Genomic DNA, 21,710 nt, shown 5'->3' on the forward strand with positions numbered 1-21,710 from the left:
TGCTATTCGAATCTACAATGGCGTTTAAAAAATACAATCGATGGACCGACGACGAGGTTCAGGCTTTTTTAAGCTTATATGCAGAGGACGAAATCCAGCGGGAACTGGAAAGCCACGCACAGTCCTACGTCACCGGACTAATGTTTATGGTACTTCAGACCTCAATGGAAACACTGACAGCAACAGGTCTAGGGGAAAACAAATTGTTCCGGGTAATTTCGGTGGAAACGAGGCATAGTATGTACCTTTAAGGTACTATTATGTACCATTTGGGGGTAAATAAGGTACAAAGATGTACCTTTTCTGATTTGAACCTTAGGGCACTGCCCTAGTGACAGCTTTGTACCTTTTTTCTGAGAATGTATGGTTTTAGAATATGCCTACTACTTGTAAAGGAAAAAAAAAAAAACAGCCAGACAAAGAAAAGTCAAGGGTTTTTCCTCTTTGAAGGCCAAGAAGGATAGGTGCTTGTAAACATAAAAAGTCAAGGCATGCATCTGTTTCGTCAAACTACTCATGGTTAAATGCTGCAGTCTGTGGACATAATGTCGTCGTATGTGCAGAGAGCCACATGATTGTGACCACCTTCCACATGGTGAAGGACCTTTTGAAAAAGTGTTTGTGGATTTGTTTTTTCATAAAGTTATTGACCCCATGCAAAATACAGTTGTGAGAATGTGTAAAAACATTGCTTTGACTTTCAGTCATCTGGAGACATCTCAATATCTTTTGCTTCAACCAAACCTATAACTCAATGTCTAATATAGGTCTTATGTGTTGAATTAGATGAACAGATGGAGAAATATATATAGATGGAGAAATACATTATCATTCAAAAGTTTGGGGTAATACTTTTATTCAGCAATGAGGCATTAAATTGGGAATTCAACTTTGCCTCACAGGAATAAATGACATTTTAAAATATATTAAAATAGAAAATTTTTATTTTAAATTATTATTACAGCAAAATATTGTTATATTTTAATATTATATTACTATAATAATATTTTTAAAATATTACTGTTTTATTGTACTTTTGATCAAATAATTGCAGCCTTGATGAGCATAAGAGACTTTGTACCGACCCCAAACTTTTGAACGGTAGTGTATTTTGATGCATGAAGAGCTGTGAGACAGAAACTCTCTGTAGCTGTGAAGCACAACAGCTTCAGACCTGATTTGATGCTTCCACTTATTACTTTTTTTAGAAGCACTTTTACAAAGAGAGAGGTGAAATGACACATTGCAAAATGTGTGTGCTGTTGTTAACTATTCATTTGTTGAAGCTTCTATTACATTGATTCAATCTGTAACACAGCCTGGAAATCAATTAGCATCAAAGAACAATTTGGGACTATTTGTTTCCTTTTGTATTGAATGATTCTGTCAACAGCACAGATTCAGTTCAGTATTATAGTCATACAGTCATTTGACAGTGACAAGCTGTCAGTGCATTTCTGCATGTGGGTGCATGTATGTTGTGGGTATCAACAAGTGGTTAGTAAAGCTGATGCAACATTACTGAAGTGATTAGTTAACACACCCCACCCAACTCTAAAAATAGAGTGATTACACCACTCTCAGGCTCCTGGTTAAGGGATTAGTTCACTCCAGAATTAAAATTTCCTGATAATTTACTCACCCCCATGTCATCCAAGATGTTTGTCTTTTCTTTCTTCAGTTGAAAAGAAATTAAGGTTTTTGAGGAAAACATTCCAGGATTTTTCTTCATATAGTGGACTTCAACAGTTACTAACGGGTTGAAGGTCCAAACTGCAGTTTCAGTGCAGCTTCAAAGGGCTCTACACGATCCCAGCTGAGGAAGAAGGGTCTTATCTTGCAAAACGATCAGTCATTTTCTAAAAATATACTTTTTAACCACAGATGCTCATCTTGCACTAGCTATGCGATGTGCGTCCACAACTTCATGCATTACGTAATCACGTTGGAAAGGTCTCACGTAACGTAGGCACGGCACGTTCGCTTTCTAAACACTGGGTCCGTACTTCCGCCTACGTCACACATGACCTTTCCAACATGATTATGTAATGCGTGGTGCATCGCAGAGCTAGTGAAAGATGAGCATTGTGGTTTAAAAAGTATATACATTTTTATTTGGTTTTTTTTTTTTTTATAAAATGACTGATCATTTCGCTAGACAAGACCCTATATAGAGAAAAATCCTGGAATGTTTTCCTCAAAAACCTTAATTTCTTTTCGACTGAAGAAAGAAAGACACAAACATCTTGGATGACATGCGGGTGAGTAAATTATCAGGAAATTTTAATTCTGGAGTGAACTAATCCTTTAACCGCCTCTGTTCCGTATTACCAACATACCTGTAACCAAGGTAGAAAAAATTAAAACATGCACATTGACAATTTAGTTTGTCTGTTCATATGTATAATCAAGCTGTGTCAATGCCATTTGACTAATCATAGGAAAATGACGTCATGACAGTGCGATTGCCTGATGGCACAACACATAATTCATAATCCTGAGTAAAGGACTGTTCAGAAAATCTGACATTTATAGCTGCCCAAATGATTGAGTATGTGCACAAATGATTGGTGAAAAGGCTCTTTAGTTGGAGTCACTCTTGTGTGAAGTGCTAATGAGAGCCTGATATACTCATGGTTGTTGTTTTTGGTTCTCTCAGGACAATACCAGACAGAGAGCTGCCTTGTCCTCCGTATTCATTAAGACCCAGATCCACTGACCTGTGCTTTGCTCTCACAGTAATACTCTAAGTAATAATAGGCAGTGTGGACAGCCTATTCAAATGTGGGCACATCTCATCCAGAGCTCATCAAGATCTTAAATATGATCTCATCTTCTCATACTGTTTTTCTCAAAGTTCTCCAAAAATGTCCATTTATACTACATGTTCTACATCCGTAAATGATTTTAACATGGTAGAGTACAATGACTTGTATCTGTAAGATCGTTTCAGAACCCATGATGCAAAGCTGTACTGTGTTTATAAAAACCTAAAGGAAACCTGCTGAAATCACAACCCCTACTTTCTGGTACTTTGTTAAAGGGATAGTTCACCCAAAAATGAAAATTATCCCATGATTTACTCACCCTCAAGACATCCTAGGTGTATATGACTATCTTCTTTCAGAAGAACACAATCAGAGTTAAATATCTTGGCTCTTCCTAGTTTTATAATGGTAGTGAATGGGCCTCGAGATTTTGAAGCCCAAAAAGTGCATCTATTCATCATAAAAGTAATCCATGTGGCTCCAGAGGGTTAATAAAGGCCTTCTGAAGTGAAGCCGATGGGTTTTTGTAAGAAAAAAATCCATATTTAAAACTGTATAAACTATATTAACTGGCTTCCGGCAACAGCCGTACAAGAGTCAAGTTCCGGCGGGAAGAGTGACCTCTGACCCGACGTATGAACTATTGACGAAGTGCAGAGGATAGAGCAAAACAAAAAACCGTTCACAAATTAGAGGTCTAAAACGAGAGAGAAATGTTGGAGGATTTTGATATAAGAGAAGAGGAGCTTGAGTTTGTTGCACAGCCTTATTAGTTTGAACCAGTTGTGTTTGTCTGAAAAAAGATAGTCATATATACCTAGGATGGCTTGAAGGTGAGTAAATCATGGGATAATTTTCATTTTTGGGTGAACCTATGCCTTTAACAACATCGCTGTAAGTTGTATTTAAATAGTTGTGTTGTATTTATGTGATGACCTGATTGTTGATTGTTGAATCTGTCCTCACAGGTTGAGGTCATGATGCACAACAGCTCACAGAAAGATGGACTTGAGCTAAGCAACCTGCTCTCAACACCTCACATGCAGGTCTGTCACCATCACATGTACACACATCCCTCACATTCCCCCATATCTTCCTTTATGCTGCTGTGCCGATGCACACAGCTGTAATCACAATCCTTGTCCGAGAGCCTGAGCTCTTTGAACTCTATAACATGACGTTAAGGTCAGACTCATGTCTACTCTGTAGAACTCAGTGGCTTTCATCCTAAATATAACCCATCATCTCTGGCTCTCTCTATATCCTCCAGGCACTTATGATGGCCCATGACAGTGTGGCTGAACAAGAGATGCAGCTGGAGCCTCTTGTTTCTTCTGTCAATGCAAGCGAGACTCTCACCCAGTGGGGCGGGGAGACTGTCAAAATCGTGCGGATTGAGAAAGCCAAGGACATCCCATTGGTGAGGACGTTCTTTCACTGCCTCTCCTCAGCATATTATGTACCTCTTGACTTTTGACTCATGTTTAGCTTAACATGCGTATTTATACAGGGAGCGACTGTTAGAAACGATATGGACAGCGTGGTCATCAGCCGCATTGTGAAAGGAGGGGCGGCAGAACGCAGCGGCCTGCTGCACGAAGGAGACGAGATCCTTGAGATCAACGGTGTGGAAATCCGTGGCAAAGACGTCAACGAAGTATTCGATATACTGGTAATTAACTTTAAAGAAAGATGGCAGGAAGAAGAAAAAGACATAAAAGTCTGTTAGGTTTTTGATTATAAAACATTAAAAATTACTTAAAGGGAGAGTCTACCCAAAAATGAAAATTATCCCATGGTTTACTCACCCTCAAGCCATCCTAGGTGTATATGACTAACTTCTTTCAGACGAACACATTATTAAAAAAATATCTTGGCTCTTCCAAGGTTTATAATGGTAGTGAATGTGGCTCGAGATTTTGAAGCCCAAAAGTGCATCCATCCATCATAAAAGTAATAAAGGCCTTCTGAAGTGAAGCAATGCACTTTTGTAAGAAATATCTATATTTAAAACTTTATAAACTATAATAACTGGCTTCCGACCGTACGCAAGTCTAGTTCGGGTGGAAGAGTGATCTCTGACCCGATGCATGATTTACAGTATTGACGAATGCGGAAGCGCAGAAGATAGAGCAAAACAAAACACCAGTCACGAATTAGAAGTCTAAAACAATCATTTTTGAAGAGAAATGTATGAGGATGTTGATATAAGAAAAGAGGAGCTTGAGTTTGTTGCCCAGTCCTATTTGTTTGAACTGGGTCAGGGGGTCACTTTTCACCAGAACTCGACGGAAAAGTTTTAAATATGGATATCAAAAACACATTGCTTTGCTTTAGAAGGTCTTTATTATTAACCTCCTGGAGCCGTGTGGATTACTTTTATGATGGATGGATGTACTTTTTTGAGCTTCTCGAGCCCCATTCACTCCCATTATAAAGCTCGGAGGAGCCAAGATTTTTTTTAAATATAACTCTGATTGTGTTTGTCTGAAAGACAATCTTCATATACGCCTAGGATAGCTTGAGGGTAAGTAAATTATGGAATAATTTTAATTTTTGGGTGACCTATCCCTTTAGGTGTCCAAATACATTTTTAGGCCACTGAACTTTTTTTTTTTATGGCCTTGCTTACAAAATAAAGGTTTTCTGAATGGTTTATGTTGTTTTTGCTGTGTTCACAGGCGGACATGCATGGCGTACTCAGTTTTGTTCTCATCCCCAGCGCGCAGATCAAACCACCTCCCATTAAAGAGACTGTGGTGAGGCCTTCAGTCAGAACTGAATTAATTGTTGCTTAAATGAAGCAGTGCAAAAATAAAACTAATCAATGATTAAACCAATATCCCACCCAGATGCACGTGAAGGCGCATTTTGACTACGACCCCTCAGATGACCCCTACGTGCCGTGCCGAGAGCTCGGCCTGTGTTTTCAGAAGGGAGACATCCTCCACATAATCAGCCAGGATGACCCCAACTGGTGGCAGGCCTACAGAGATGGGGATGAAGACAACCAGCCTCTTGCTGGACTGGTCCCTGGTACCCTACTTCACATAATATTCTGTGGATCTAGATCTGTGTTTAAATATTTCTACCTATTTTTTTGACATTACCTTTAATACTTGTATGTCTTTTTCTCATTTGATTGTCCAGGCAAAAGTTTCCAGCAGCAGAGAGAGGCAATGAAGCAAACCATAGAGGAGGATAAAGAGCCTGAGAAGTCAGGTTAGCGTCGCAGCACTCATGCACACTCCTAAGCACATATGTGCACAGCTCTTAATTCTCATTAACACTCATTTTCTGTTGTCAGGAAAACTTTGGTGTGCTAAAAAGAACAAGAAGAAGCGAAAGAAGATGCAATACAATGCTAACAAAAATGATGGTGAGTCTCTTCCGACAAATATTGGAATGAGTGTATGTGCTGAGGGGTCTTAAAAGTACTTAAAAGGTACTTTTTATCTGGTGCTCCTACATAATTTAATATGATGTTGCCATCTCCAGTAATTTCTTGTTGCTGTTCTGGTGCATCCTTTTCTTTTTGACTGTGTAACAACAGTCATTGTTGACAAATGTGCAATTACTGCAAAAAAAAATCAAGGTGTATGTGCGAGCTGAGCATACAGAGTATGCAGAATCGTGATGTGCATGATGATGAAATTTATGTTGCACACTTCATGCATCCCCTAGCGTATGCATAAAAACCGAATATACTTTGGGCTTAATGTGTTTCCTCTTGCTCTGCAGATTTTGATAACGAGGAGATTCTCACATATGAAGAGATGGCACTATACCACCAGCCAGCCAATCGCAAACGGCCCATCGCTCTAATTGGCCCACCGAACTGTGGGCAAAATGAGCTCAGACAAAGACTCCTCTCAAGTGAGCCGGACAGGTTTGCTGGCGCTGTTCCTCGTAAGTGTCTGAAAACATTTTTTATTGTTGTTTTATCAGCTTATTTTACTGTAATGTCCTGAACAAGAAACTCTCTTTGCTACAGACACCACACGAAGCCGCCGTGATATTGAGGTGAATGGCCGGGACTACCACTTTGTGTCCCGTCAGGCTTTTGAGATGGACTCTGCGGCAGGAAAGTTCATAGAGTCCGGAGAGTTTGAAAAGAATCTCTACGGTACCAGCACAGACTCAGTCCGACAGGTCATCAACACGGGCAAAATCTGCCTCCTGTGTGTACACACTCAGGTGAGATAGACCACTTCAGAAACAGCACAGCAATACCTGGTGACCTCCCAAAACACCCTTGCACAGCAGTGTCCAATCCTGCAGGATTTAGCACACCTGCACACTTACACCTGCCTGGATGTTTCTAGCGATCTTGAAGACCTTGATTAGCTGGCTCAGGTTGTGTTTAATGAGGATTTGAGCTAAACTTTGCTGGAAGATGGCCCTCCAAGATCACCCATTCCTAGCATTTTGGCATTTTTGCGAAGCAAGTACCACAAGCATTTCTTTTAGAAATCGTGTTACTCACTATTTTATTCTCTCTTTTTAGTCTTTAAAGGTGTTGCGCAGCTCGGACCTCAAGCCCTACATCATCTTCATCGCTCCTCCATCCCAGGAGAGATTGAGAGCCCTCTTAGCTAAAGACAACAAAAACCCAAAGGTAAACATCGGCCCTGAAGGATCAACTCTTACTTTAATGTTATTGCATTCCACCATGCTGATTTTCCATTGTTGTTCTATGTAAGCATGTGCTAGTCGGATGCCTTAGACCAGTGGTTCCCAACCACATTCCTGGAGGCCCCCCAACACTGCATGTTTTCCATGTATCCTTAATCAAACACACCTGATTCAGATCATCAGCTCATTAGTAGAGACTCCACACCTGAAATGGGTGTGTCAGACAAAGGAGAGATATAAAATATGCAGTGTTCGGGGGCCTCCAGGAACGTGGTTGGGAACCACTGACTTAGACCATTGTGCTCGTATCATCTCGAGACCTTGGCTGTGTTTAAAAGTTGAAAAATGCTGCCTTCACAGGCGGCATACAGAGGTAGGAAGGCAACAAGGCATGTCTAAATCCAATGGTCGTGTCACATCCTGTCAACTGAGATCTGATCGATTGATCCATTTGATGACAGTTGAGCTGAAAAAATAAAGATGGTCGTCTGAGAAATCAGTATTGTAGTGATGAAATAATTCGTTCGAAGCTCCCTCTATTTTGTTGTACATAATTAAACTTTTATGCTGCTTCAGAAGTCTGTCCGAAACCAGTATTGTGTGGTACCTTCATGCACAAACGTTGCTTGCAAAGTCATTGCCTGATATGGCAGAGAGGGAGCAAGTCAGCCATCTAACCTTTCGATGCAGCCCTTGTGTTTTTGTTTTGTTTTTTTTTTCTTTGTTTTTTTTTCCTTTTTTCCCCTCATTTTTCTGCCCATCGTCTCACATTTTTAAACACAGTCTGCATCTGCGCCAATAGCCTTTTGTGGGCAGCGCCGATATATAGCACAGTTGCGCTTTGGGCGTCCTGAGTTCGAGTCCTGGCTCGTGGACCTTTCCCTATCCCGTCCCCCTCTCTCTCTCTCCAACTTCGCTACCTGTCAGCTTACTGTCCTGTCATAATAAACGGCAAAAATAAATCTTAAGAAAAAAAGCTGCACTTGAAAACACCAGGTATCAGCAGGTATCAATAGTCTATTTTCGTCATTCAAAAAGGGAAACTGAAACTAGGACTGCAGATATACAAACCATAAACAAAGCAGCGCTTGCTTACTATTTTGAATATCAATAACGCTGATCACTTTCTTTCTAGTTGGTTAATGTTGTTATGAAAATATTTCTGCGTTCGTGCAATGCTCAGGTAAAATGACGTAAAATTATAACAGACTTCTGTCTGTACTGCCTTGACTTCATTGTTCGCTTTCATCAGTTTGGCTTTTATTCTCAGGCACTGACTCATTTACTAAGCTGAACAGCTAATCAGAGTCCTCTCTCTCACCAATGGCCCAACAGCAATTCAACATTTTAAAGTGAAAGTGAAAAGTGATGTGTGGCCAAGTATGGTTTCCCATAGTTGGAATTTGTGCTCTGCATTTCATCCATCCAAGTGCACACACACAGCAGTGAGTACTGAACACACACCCGGAGCAGTGGGCAGCCATTTTTGCTGTGGTGCCCAGGGAGTGATTGGGGGTTATAGGTGCCTTGCTCAAGGACACCTCAGTTGTGGGTAATAAGAGTGGAAGAGAGCGCTGTTCTTTCACTCCCCCCACCTACATTTCCTGCTGGCACTGAGACTTTGAGTTACAAGTCCAACACTCTGACCATTAGGCCACGACTGCCTATAGGCCCAAATAACCTCAACGGCGTCCGACTGGAGCCAAAGGTGCGGAGCACACTGGAAAACTAAGCCGACCAATGCTCAAAAATGGCCCAACATTGGCTTGGTGTGTCCCGGCCTTTAGACAACAAATCCACTCCCATTCTCATGGTTTCACACCCTTGTTGTTGTTGTTGTTGTTCTTTCGTTTTAGCCTGAAGAGCTGAGAGACATTATCGAGAAGGCCCGGGAGATGGAGCAGAACTACGGCCACCTGTTTGATGCCGCCATTGTGAACACAGACCAGGACAAGGCCTACCAGGAGCTGCTGCGTTTTATCAATAAACTAGACACTGAACCTCAGTGGGTCCCCTCGTCCTGGCTGCGCTGAGATGAACCCTACTCACAGCGACCCCTCCACAGACGGATGTCAATGAAGAGCAGACTGAATCGCACACTCTCTGGTTTCGTAGAGTTGACTTAATACCGCTGTTTTTACACTACAGGTTCGACACTAGATAAGGACACCGCACGCCCTCAGACCTGGACAGAAGTGTCTGTCTGCACTACGCTGTCGGGAATGAGTTTTTATGTCATAATTTGTTTGATCATGGTGTGTTTTTGAGTCCATTTACCCACATTCCAGTGAGAGAGTTACCAGCACTTGGTGCAGCAGTAGAATTAGGGCTTCTATACTGCTTTTGATAACTATTTATGATTGTAAATATTCTCTATGTATTTTTAAAGTTTTTGGACAAATGTGGAGATGGGTTTGCGTTGTGGGAAAGCAACAAGGCACCGTTTTAAAAGTCCAATGAGATATTCAGACTTCAGAACACTTTGGGCTCCCTGACATTATTAGTGGACAATGACGTTCGTACATTCTGTTCTCTCCTCTTTTCACCCTTAATCTCTGATCTGAGTTCAGTGCCCATTGTGTCTGAACAGCTCTTTCAAGACACTAAAAAGGATAACTGTTGAAGCGACTGATGCCTTCTATCCTTGTGGCGCTGCCTCAGTGTTCCTATGGCAAGCGACACTGTGATTATGACAGAGTTCGACAGTAAACTTCAGGTTTTTTGAGAGTTTGCAATGCCACTTCTGAACACAGCTGCAACATGTAAGTGGCTACATTTAAGTCTATGCTCTCTGTCTCAGTATTCACACGCACTTCCATCACTCAGAAGTGTAACCAGTATTGTAAACAGTATTTGACAGCAATACAATGAGGTTCACCATCTGAGCATCAGCACGGCCTAGTCTTAGTCAATGCTTCTGCACAATTTAAAATGTTTCCTTTGTGGTTTGTTTTTGATTGGATTTGAAGGTTCTGTGTTGTGTTTTACCCATTTCAACATGAGCAAAGGGCTTGTTTTAACTTGTGGTGATGCTCTACATTATTAGGGTCTCATGAAACTTGAGAAGAACATGTCCTGGTCATATTTCACCCTAAATCAGAAAGAAAATTAGGCTTCATTTTCTTTATGAGCGTCGTGACATTAACAATTAAGCATTTTTTCCTCTAAATTCTCATCAACGTAATACGAATTACTGTTATGAGAAATAGATATAGATAAATAGATAGATAAATATTTGTTGTACTGCCCTTAATTTGTGCTTATAAAATCATAAAATAGATTATATAGGTTTTATACTGTAATAGTCAAAATACTGTTACTATCTGAATCACTTTTAAACAAACAAAGTAAATGTCAGATATTTTACCAGTAATAAGAAAAAAATGCTTAATTTTTTTTTAAATAATATGGTCCGAAAATGGGCTCCATTTTCTTTATGCAAAATATATATTTTTTTCAATGTGATTTTGGGGTGTAATTTCACCTGGGTGTGTTTCATGAGATTCTCCCATTGGTTTTCCATGACTTTAAATGATCAAAAGTATGAAACATCAGCTCTGTGTTGAGGTGAGATGTGTGTTGATTTGTATGCTTGTGAATGCATGATTTTGGGGTGTACGAGTGCAAATGCTGGAAGTAGAGAACACTTGATCTTGATGGACAGAAATCTGTGTGTATGTATGATTGGTAACAACTCTTTTAAAGGAAGGACTGTCAGTTATTGCAGGCAAGTATTATCTCCATAGCTGATTCAAGCACACACTGGGAGCAGCTTTACTGAGATTTGTTCTGCAGAACTGTTTTTATGTTTTGTTTTGTTTTTGTTTTTTTTTCCTTAAGATAATCAATGTGTATTTAGAAAACAGCCTAAATATTTTTTTAATGTACAGAATAGCTCAGCCACTAGGAAAACACACCGTTGAGGTTTTTACTCTTGTGCACTACAGTTTGGTTTGTGTTCTGAGTGTGGATGGAGCCGGTAACCCGCTGTGTCTCATGTGATCTAGTTACATGCCAGTCAACTGGAAGTAGAATTAATGAATGTAAAAGAAGAATCACCTTTCCTTCTCAACTGTTTTTGTATGAATTATACAAGTGAATTAAAGCCCAGATTAATAGTGTTTGTCTCTTGTTTTTTATGGATGTGATGGTAGTTGTGTTAGCTCATGAAGATTCAGTGCAAGCATTTTCTTTTTGATTCAGAACATCAGCTTTCCAGGTAAGTGATATTAAAAAATAATAATGGTGTTATGCCTCAACCTGTTAATTCCTAGAGTAGAACTGTGTTGGAAAACAAATTATGAATTAAAATACATTATAAAATATGGGGCCTGATTTTGGAGTTTAAGTCCCCCTATAGTCAGTAATATTATTCCTTAAAACTCATCTTTGATCATAAAAAGGACACATTTAAACGTTTTTTTCCTTGAAAACAAAATCTTCTTGTCTTAAAATAGCTTGAATGTAACTCTACACCCTTGCCTCATTTATTATACGCGGTTCTATGAATATGCAAATTAGCCCCGCCTCCACTCACCTACACCAGTTCAGAGATCCAGTCTTTGATGATCACACGTTGATGTGATTGGTTACAAAGTGGTTTGTGACGTCTGAATCACTGGATTTCAAACTGCGTTTTTGAGACTGTCTTTGGTTCACTGCAGTTTTAAGGAGAAAATAGTCAGCAATGGTGTTGATGTATGAATTGTCACATGGTTTGTCTTAAAGCATATTAAAAACACGACATAGACATATAAACAACATTAAAAACTTGATTTTCACCACAAGGGCCTTTAAATAAAAATTACTTATTGATGAAGAAATATTTTGTTCTATTTAATCTGGGAAAATTTAATTGTGAAGTACTTAGTATTTCAAGGTTTTATACTGTATTTCACATTTTTATACTGTTCTGGCAAGATGATTTCCATTACAGTAATAAGAATTACAAACTCAAAAGTAAAATATCCACATGCATTACAGTTATGAGACTGCTGAGAAAATTGTGCTTAGTTGTCATGAAACTAAAATACACATTTTAATTATCCTAAAAAATATTTACAGTGTCTTTGTTACTTACTAAACACGTTACTTGCTATGTAATAACAGTAAATGATTCATAACATGCAACTAACCCTAATCCTAACCCTATAGTAAGTACGTGTAGTTAATTAATATTACTCAGTACTTAAATATATGATTAGGCACTAACAAGGACACATTAAAACAGTGTTTTTGAAAGAAATTAATACATTTATTCAGAAAGGACGCATTAAATCGATCAAAAGTGACAGTATGTCTAAAGAAAAAAATCTATTTCAAACAAATGCTGTTTTTTTTTTTTTTTTTTTGTTTGTTTGTTTAACTCTCTATTCATCGACAAATCTTGAGTAGATGTAGGCTATCACAGTTTCCACAAAAATATTAGGCAGCACAACTGTTTTCAACATGTTTCTTGATTTCTGAAGGATCATGTGACACTGAAGACTGGAGTAATGACGCTGAAAATTCAGCTTTGCCATCACATAAAAAAGTACATATTGCTGCTATTTTAAATTGTAATAATATTTCAAAATATTACTGTTTTGTTATTTTTATTAAAAATCCGGCCTGTATAAGAAACTTCAAAAACCAAACTTAATGTGACCTGAATATCACCCATACACTCTCAATAAATATTGAGATATTGTTATTAAATAGAATTAGGCTACCATGGTGTGACATAATGAGTTATGAATACTATGTGTTTACATAATGTAAATATTTACTATGGGAATTTTAAAGAGCAAAATAAATAATTTTCATATATCCGAATCACTGGATGGCGGTAGTGAGCAACTCAACAAGCCACGAACAAAAGAATGACTTCCGCTTCCGCCTGTTTTTAACATGCTGATGAAATAGAGAGCATAGACAGCGCTGTTCCGTTTCCCTTACTTCTTATTTTGTGTAAATGCACTTGAATTTTTATCATCCAATAACGGACTTTAACTAATTTCTATTACACATTTCCCCTGTATATCGGTAAGTGAAAGAGATGATGGTTGTGACAGAAAGTAATGTGGTGGTTTGTGATAAATTGTTTTCATTTCAGTTAGTCTCTCAGTTATAGTTTATGGTTTGGCGTACGTTTAAAATGTTTCACACTTTAGAGAAGTTTTCCATATAATTAGCTGTTTAACTGAGAAGCTTTTCTCATTGTACATCCTCTGGCTGTGTCTCAAAACCTAGTGAGCTTTCTACATAGACAGCATTCTCACATTAAGAGTTTTCCTTCTGCCAGGTTCAAGATGCCAGGACTCAGCTGTAGATTCTACCAGCACAGGTTTCCAGAGGTGGAAGATGTGGTGATGGTCAATGTCAGATCAATAGCGGAGATGGGCGCCTATGTGAGTCTGCTGGAGTACAACAACATCGAGGGCATGATCCTGCTCAGCGAGCTCTCCAGAAGACGAATCAGATCCATCAACAAACTCATCCGGATCGGACGCAATGAATGTGTGGTGGTCATTCGTGTGGATAAGGAGAAAGGTGGGACTGTGTTTTAAATTAAGCTGCTTTTTTTTTTTTTTCATCCATTCTTCCATTTTAACCTGTGATATCCACATTTCCACAGGCTACATTGATTTATCCAAAAGAAGAGTGTCACCTGAAGAGGCCATTAAATGCGAAGACAAGTTCACGAAATCTAAAACTGTGAGTATGCCATTCCTGTTTAATGGTGAATACACTTTGACCACCTTGACCAGGTTTAAAGGATTAGTTCACTTTCAAATTAAAATTTCCTGATAATTTACTCACCCCCATGTCATCCAAGATGTTCATGTCCTTCTTTCTTCAGTCGAAAAGAAATGAAGGTTTTTGATGAAAACATTCCAGGATTATTCTCCTTATAGTGGACTTCAGTGGACTCCAAACGGTGACATACAGCGTAAGCTTTTTTCCCTCATCTGGTATCATTTAAAGCCCTTTGAAGCTGCACTGAAACTGTAATTTCGACCTTCAACCGTTTGGAGTCCATTAAAGTCCACTGTTAGGAGAATAATCCTGGAATGTTTTCATCAAAAACCTTCATTTCTTTTTGACTGAAGAAAGAAGGACATGGACATCTTGGATGACATGGGGGTGAGTAAATTATCAGGAAATTTTAATTTGAAAGTGAACTAATCCTTTAAAGACTCTAAATATTCAGTAATATTATCAATCTTGAACTTACATTTAATCATTTAGCAGACCCTTTTATCCAAAGCAGCTTACAAATGAGAATAATAGAAGCAATCAAACTAGCAACAGGGCAACAATATGTGCGTGCTGTGACTAGTCACAAGGTGTTTTATATGTATATATGCATATTTATGTGTATGTATATGTGTGTGTGTGTGTGTGTGTGTATATATATATATATATATATATATATATATATATATATATATTAGAAAAGTTCAATTCACATTTATCTGTATAGCGCTTTGTACATATACAAATCATGCAGTTAGATAACAATCTATTAATTTAAGGCAGAAACAATGAGTTCATTGAAGTAATGAATACATGTTAACAAATTATTAGGATATATAGAAAAAAATTTTGCATTGGTCCATGTTGATCCAGAGTTGCATCATCTGAAGTCCTCACAAGGGTTTGGGTCATCTCTTCACAAGTGTTGATGCATCTGAAGTCTTCACAAGAGGCTGACCTGGTCGTGTTCAAATATATAACTGAGTATCATCGGCATAACAGTGGAAACTAATTCCATGTTTTCTTATAATATTACCAGGTGGCAGCATATATATTGGAAACAACATAGGGCCTAACACAGAGCCTTGCGGCACTCCATAATTTACTGATGTTATCTAAGATTTTTCCCCGTTTAAATAGACAAAATAGTGATGGTCTGATGGGTTTGATCTCCACCACCTTAATGCATGTGCCTGAATACCAGTGTAATATTGTAGTCAATCTAAGAGTATTTTATGATCTATAGTGTCGAACACAGCACTAAGATCAAGTAAAACTAGTATTGAGATACAGCCTTGGTCAGAACCTAAAAGTAGTGATAGTGTCAGTATTAATGGATCAAGTGTTGACTAAAAAGATGTGTTGTCTTGAACTTGAACTGAATTGAGCTGGATAATGACACAGAGCTGTTATAACTGATTCAACGTACTAATTTTGCAACATCGACACTGTTATTGAACTGAATTGAATAAACACTGATTTGACTTGAGCTGCATAATGATGACACTATTGTCTTCTGTAGAGCTGCTTATAGCTGAATTTAACTCGTATCATAATTGATTAACTTTACAGTTATTGAACTGAATTGAATCAAGACTGACTGGAACTGAATGACACTATTCTTCTTCCTTAATTCTGCTTTTCAGCAGAATTAGAATTTGTCTTATATTTGAAGTTTGTATCATTGATCGCTGTTTTCCCGTTTATTGCTCTTGTATCATATAAAGTGCTACATAATCAAAGGTGACTTACCTTGTCCAGCTGAACACTTGAGAAAGTGCTTTCATAGATGCTGTATGTATGTTTGTTGTAGGTTTACAGCATTTTGAGGCACGTAGCTGAAGTCCTAGAGTACACCAAAGATGAGCAGCTCGAGAGTCTGTACCAGCGAACCGCTTGGGTGTTCGATGAGAAGTACAAGCGGCCTGGATACGGTGCCTATGACATCTTTAAGCAGGCTGTGTCGTAAGTATGCATTCATCTATCTATCAACTATTGGCAATGAAATGACCTTGTTTCTGAAAAGATGTGGTTTCTTTTTCTGTGTAGGGACCCATCCATTTTAGATTGTCTGGAATTGACAGAGGAGGAAAGGGCTGTCCTGATTGACAACATCAACAGACGACTCACTCCGCAGGCTGTCAAGATAAGAGCAGACATTGAGGTGGCCTGCTATGGCTATGAGGGCATAGATGCAGTAAAAGATGCTTTGAGGGCTGGACTGACGTGTTCAACAGAGTGCATGCCAATCAAGGTACAAACAGATATGAAGACTTTTTTTTGCAAAAACCTCTAAGACCTAGTAAAACATCCGTTTCTATCAGTTTTACAGCAGCGAACGGAACACTGTTGTGTTTACTCGCTACTCACCAAACCGTGCCACTGTAACGATGGACAAAACATGATAACATGCAGCTCGGCAATTGAAAGCTGGCTCACACGTGCACCGTCATTCATCTTGAAATCATATGATTCAATTCATGTCTTCTTCTGTGGACTTGCTGATGGGAAGTGGCGTTTAACGGTTTCTGCCAATGAACCGGTATTTCTAAATGGGCTGACACTGGGAGTTAGCGGATTTGAAGCAAAAGGATTTGATGAACGCATACTATGTGTGGAGAGCATTCGCTCAATATGATTATCTCATTTTTGATGGAGGTGGCGTTTAGCGGCTTATGCATCTGAATTTGTCATATATTAATTTATTCAAAAATGCATTAAAAATTCAATTCATACATACAGCGACTTGAATACACCTTGTTTATGTTGAACATGTTTTTAATTTCTACATTTATTTTGATATTTTTAGGGTGGTGTGTAACAAAAAGGTGATTAAAAATGCCCTGATATAAAAAAAAGAGAAATCCTCATTAAAATAATAAAATTCTAGATAAGAAGTTTGGCATAATATTTTATTGTTATTTATTATTATTTATATTTAAAAAAAAGTGAAGTGGATTTATTAAAATATTAATCATTACTTTTTTTAACCAAATCAACCATGCAGCCAACTTGCAGAAACATGCAGCAGGAAGTGATATCATAGAGAGGTCTCCCTCAGACCATCAGTACTGTCAAAATCAATAAGTCTCTAAAAATATCAAATAATTTGACAATTTATGAAAGGCAAGGTTAGTTCAGGTTGTGATGCGAATCCCCAAAAATGTAATGATATTTATGAATTGATTCTTTAATTTTTTTTATAATTCTTTACTATATTCTTAATTATTCATTATATTATTATAATTATAAATAATAATTCATTAAGATTCATACTAAATTTATTAGGGAATCTATTTTATTACACTTACAGCAATTATAGTTTGTCATTTTTATTTATTTATTTTTAAAGAAATACCGAATTACATTTCAAATGAATTAAGAATTCATGATATTTTAACTTAAAATATATTTAAAAACATCAAGATATTTATGCTCACATGTCTTCAAGATTTAAGGAAATATGTCATTTTTACTTGATTTTTAAAGTTATTAAATGTAAACTTTTTTTCAAAACCAAAAGAAACCTCTTAGTGATCCAGACTTGCTGACTATTACGTTGCTTTTGTCGCAGATCAACTTGATCGCCCCTCCGCGTTACGTTATGACCACAACCACACTGGAGCGCACAGAGGGCCTTTCTGTGCTCAATCAAGCCATGGCTGTCATTAAAGAGAAGATCGAAGAGAAGAGAGGCGTCTTCAACATTCAGATGGAGGTGAGAAATTATACAAGCCATGATTTCCCATTTTTCTGGCATGGAGACATTGCTAACTGAAGATTTAGTTGAGAATGCTGTTGTAAATCTTGTTGGCTTTGAAAGTAGCATTTGAGTTTGACCTGTTTCTGTGTCCCCACAGCCAAAAGTCGTAACAGACACAGATGAGACAGAGCTGGCTCGGCAGTTAGAGCGGCTGGAGAGGGAGAATGCCGAGGTGGACGGAGATGATGACGCAGAGGAGATGGAGGCCAAGACTGATGAGTAGCTTGAAGAAAGACAATAAACCAGCATTTCCATAATCATTCAGGAGGCTTGAGAGTTGGAGTGAATTGTTTATAATACCACAAGGACTGAAAAGGCATTGATGGAAAGCACTGCTTCCATAAGCAGATTAAGGGTGAATTTTATGTTCCACTTGTAGCAGGCAGTGGAAGTGGATTACGTTCATGGACATTTGCTTATCTTAACATGTGGCAAGAATTCTTTCCATGAACACTAGAGTTTTGCTTTGGGTGTATTAATATAGATATACTATTTCAACATTGTGGTTGTTTTAAGTGACCTTTTTGTCTCCAGCCTTATCCAAGAAAGATGCTGTTTGTGGTCAAGAGCCTCTGTAATTCTTGACGAAATATAGATACTTCTCTTTATCAGAGCCCTCTGTTGTGGATGCAGAACTAATAAAAACAAGCATTTTTGTTTCCAAAGCATTTGTCTTATAAGTTTGTCCTGTGTTACTTTGTGCTGCTTGCTACATCTAATATGTACATTAGATATCTTACAGAAGCTATCTGTCCTCACTCCTCACTAAATTTTACCATGATTTTACTTTAATAAAGAGATTCATTTTTTTTTTAAAGAAATTAATACTTTTATTTGGCAAAGATGCATTAAATTGATCAAAAGTGACAGCAAAGACATAGAATAATTCAAATGTTATACAGTAGTCAACATTTGAAGTGGATCAAAACCTTTCATCAAAGTTGTCCTAAAACCTTCTTCTTAGGACTTTTATTAATTTTTTTGATCCACTTCAAATGTTGACTACTATATAATTTAATATGATGTTCCTTTTAATGTTCTATTCATTAAAGAATTCTGAATTCTTTTATAGTACCGGTCAAAGGTTTAGAAACATTACTATTTTTAATGTTTTCAAAAGAAGCCTCTTCTGCTCATCAAGCCTGCATTTATTGGATCAAAAATACAGAAATAAAAACAGTAATATTGTGAAGTATTATTACAATCTAAAATATTGGTTTTCTATTATAATATACTTTAAAATATCATTTATTTCTGTGATGCAAAGTTGAATTTTCATCAGCCAATACTCCAGTCTTCAGTGTCACATGACCCTCCAGAAATCATTCTAATATGCTGATTTATTATCAATGTTGGAAACAGTTGTGTTGCTTAATATTTTTTTTTTATAACCTGTGATACTTTTTTCAGGATTCTTTGAATAAAAAGTAAAAAAAAAAAAAAAAAGCAGCATTTATTTAAAATAAATCTTTTGTAACAATATACACTACTGTTTAAAAGTTTGGGGTCAGTAATTTTTTTCTTTCTTTCTTTTTTGTTTGGAAGAAATTAATACTTTTATTCAGCAAGAGTTATATTGTTAGAAAATATTTCTATTTTATATAAATGCCGTTCTTTTTAACTTTTTATTCATCAATGAATCCTGAAAAATCTATCACAGTATCCAAAAAATATTAACCAACACAACTGTTTCCAACTTTCATAATAACTGAGTATCAAATCAGCATATTAGAATGATTTCTGAAGGATCATGTGACTCTGAAGACTGGAGTAATGGCTGATGAAAATTCAGCTTTGCATCACAGAAATAAATTATATTTTAAAGTATATTAAAATAGAAAACCACTATTTTAAATTGTAATAATATTTCACAATATTACTTTTTTCTGTATTTTTTATTAAATAAATGCAGGCTTGATGAGCATAAGAGACTTCTTTCAAAAACATTCAAAATAGTAATGTTTCCAAACTTTTGACCAGTACTGTAGGTAACAGAGTGAGCTCTATAAGAGTAAGTGTTGCGCCTTTGTTCAGCTCATTTGCATTTTGATTTTTGGGTTGCACCTTCTGTTGGTAAAGCACCACTTTTTAACATTTGAAAAAAAAAAAAAAAAGATTTGCCATTACAAGAATAAATTACATTTTAAAATATATTACAATAGAAAATTTTTAAAATATTTTAAATTGTAATATTTCACAATATTGCTATTATAACTGTATTTTTCAAACTGACCCCATACTTTTGAAAGGTAGCATGTTGTATACTAAATAGATCAGGATTTTTTTATTATTATTACAATTATGGCAATTATACTTTCTGAAAGTTTAGGTGAATCATTTTATTATTATTAAAGGTACACTATAACTTTAATTGTTCGCAATTTAAATGAGTCAATACATCATCAATCTTTCTTTGAAAAAGTACTTTTGTCTTACCCTGATTCACAATGGTAAGCGTTTATATTTTAGATCTGTCGGGATGGTTTTCGCGGGAAATTACGCATTCTTACATTACTCGCATGTTTGTGACTTTTCCGTAGAGAAAAGTTGCTCCGGCTACTTTGATGAGTGTATGGTGTGGGAGCAGGTTAGGTGTCACAGCGAGTGAGAAAGGTTGACATAAAAGCAGCTATCTTTAACCTCCGAGGAGTCAACCGTTTTGGAAAGAGGCCGAAAAAAGGAGATTCTGCTGGCAAAAAGGCGAGAACTGAGGGATTTGAAATGTAAAACATGTGGAGATGGCGTTTTTTTTTTATTTTTTATTACTGAACAGGTGAGTAAGGTATTTTATTGAACAGATAAATTAAATAGGCCTAGTGAAAATGGTGAAACATCTACCATGAATAGGGCATAGTTTTTAGTCTAATAACAAACATTTATTTTTAACATTAAAAACATATTTCCTCTCTACACTCACACTTTTTATTTATTTATTTATTTATTTTTAATTTTTATATTTTTACAAGGTTATAATACAGTATACAAGAAGGACCAGTTTGCATTAGGCCAAAGCTTGATCTAGATACTGGTTTTACTTCACCGTAGTCCCAATGCAGAGAAAAGTAGCACGTTTCAACAAAAACTCAGCGGAAACAGCTTTTTAATGTAGCAGTAAGCTACACCTGTGATGTTGAGGGTCGTCACGGTAAATGTCATGCTCAGAATATGTCACTGTTATAGAAAATATTTCATCCTTTACCATAGACTCACTGTTTAACTCCAGCCGAAAGATGGCGCTGTTGTATCACACGTTAGCCTGTAAGAAGGTCCGCTGAAAGCTTACCTGTATCGTTATAGTCAGACAGAGGTCTTCAACAATATTAAACAGGCATTTAGCTTGTTGCTTTTGAAAAAACAAACAAAACAAAACATATGTGTATTTGTGTGGATGTCGTCAGACAAGGTGCACAATCAAACATGTCTGTGTCTGAAGGAAGAGCAGCTGCACATGTAGATGATCCCACATAAACTCAGGTCAGCCTAAATGTTTCAGTTTTATTTTCAGATGCACCTCTGAGCGTTTGTAAGGTAAAATTGCAGCTCTACATATTTGTAGTTTTGTTTATGGAAATATAAAGCTGTTTTAGTGCCATAATTTCCATTTGAGAGTCCTAATATTCCTGACTCTGTACTTTGTATTGGTGTGGGTGTACAAAAGTTTGTTTGGTTAAATGAGACCAGCTTATTTTGTGCTCACATGAGAATACTTATGGCAGTAAGTCTGGAACCTGCACTCCAATCACTCAGATACTGTTCAGAGCTCTAAGCTAAATGCATTTTAGGATTATTTTAGTGTAGTCATTAAT

The 21,710-nt window shown here is 37.2% G+C and overlaps 2 protein-coding genes across 2 annotated transcripts in view; both read left to right on the forward strand.

Annotated features, from left to right (window-relative positions):
• The window catches only part of pals1a (protein associated with LIN7 1, MAGUK p55 family member a), a 34,434-nt gene extending 22,910 nt beyond the window's left edge, over window positions 1-11,524 (forward strand). The window contains exons 5-15 of the mRNA XM_051868334.1: window positions 3,737-3,814; window positions 4,039-4,188; window positions 4,279-4,440; window positions 5,450-5,527; window positions 5,621-5,804; window positions 5,919-5,990; window positions 6,076-6,147; window positions 6,510-6,677; window positions 6,763-6,965; window positions 7,276-7,386; window positions 9,260-11,524. Coding sequence (XP_051724294.1) covers window positions 3,737-3,814; window positions 4,039-4,188; window positions 4,279-4,440; window positions 5,450-5,527; window positions 5,621-5,804; window positions 5,919-5,990; window positions 6,076-6,147; window positions 6,510-6,677; window positions 6,763-6,965; window positions 7,276-7,386; window positions 9,260-9,436 — 1,455 coding nt within the window. The 3' untranslated portion in view covers window positions 9,437-11,524. The remainder of the gene's footprint in view (window positions 1-3,736; window positions 3,815-4,038; window positions 4,189-4,278; window positions 4,441-5,449; window positions 5,528-5,620; window positions 5,805-5,918; window positions 5,991-6,075; window positions 6,148-6,509; window positions 6,678-6,762; window positions 6,966-7,275; window positions 7,387-9,259) is intronic.
• A 1,725-nt stretch (window positions 11,525-13,249) lies between these two features.
• On the forward strand, window positions 13,250-18,569 carry eif2s1a (eukaryotic translation initiation factor 2, subunit 1 alpha a). Its single transcript, XM_051868772.1, has 7 exons — window positions 13,250-13,427; window positions 13,687-13,934; window positions 14,020-14,099; window positions 15,955-16,106; window positions 16,191-16,395; window positions 17,716-17,859; window positions 18,002-18,569. The coding sequence occupies exons 2-7, from the start codon at window positions 13,694-13,696 to the stop codon at window positions 18,125-18,127; spliced, it is 948 nt and encodes a 315-aa protein (XP_051724732.1). The 5' UTR covers window positions 13,250-13,427; window positions 13,687-13,693; the 3' UTR covers window positions 18,128-18,569.
• The last annotated feature ends 3,141 nt before the right edge of the window (window positions 18,570-21,710 follow it).

The sequence above is a fragment of the Ctenopharyngodon idella genome, chromosome 17 (genome assembly GCF_019924925.1).
Source record: "Ctenopharyngodon idella isolate HZGC_01 chromosome 17, HZGC01, whole genome shotgun sequence".
Lineage (NCBI taxonomy): Eukaryota > Metazoa > Chordata > Actinopteri > Cypriniformes > Xenocyprididae > Ctenopharyngodon > Ctenopharyngodon idella.

What these genes read in the sequence shown, in the direction of transcription:
- eif2s1a (XM_051868772.1), top strand. Translation starts at nt 13,694, where the DNA reads ATGCCAGGACTCAGCTGTAGATTCTACCAGCACAGGTTTCCAGAGGTG. An exon ending in TCGTGTGGATAAGGAGAAAG is followed by an intron (nt 13,935 to 14,019) that starts GTGGGACTGTGT and finishes ACATTTCCACAG; the next exon opens with GCTACATTGATTTATCCAAA. An exon ending in TCTTCAACATTCAGATGGAG is followed by an intron (nt 17,860 to 18,001) that starts GTGAGAAATTAT and finishes GTGTCCCCACAG; the next exon opens with CCAAAAGTCGTAACAGACAC.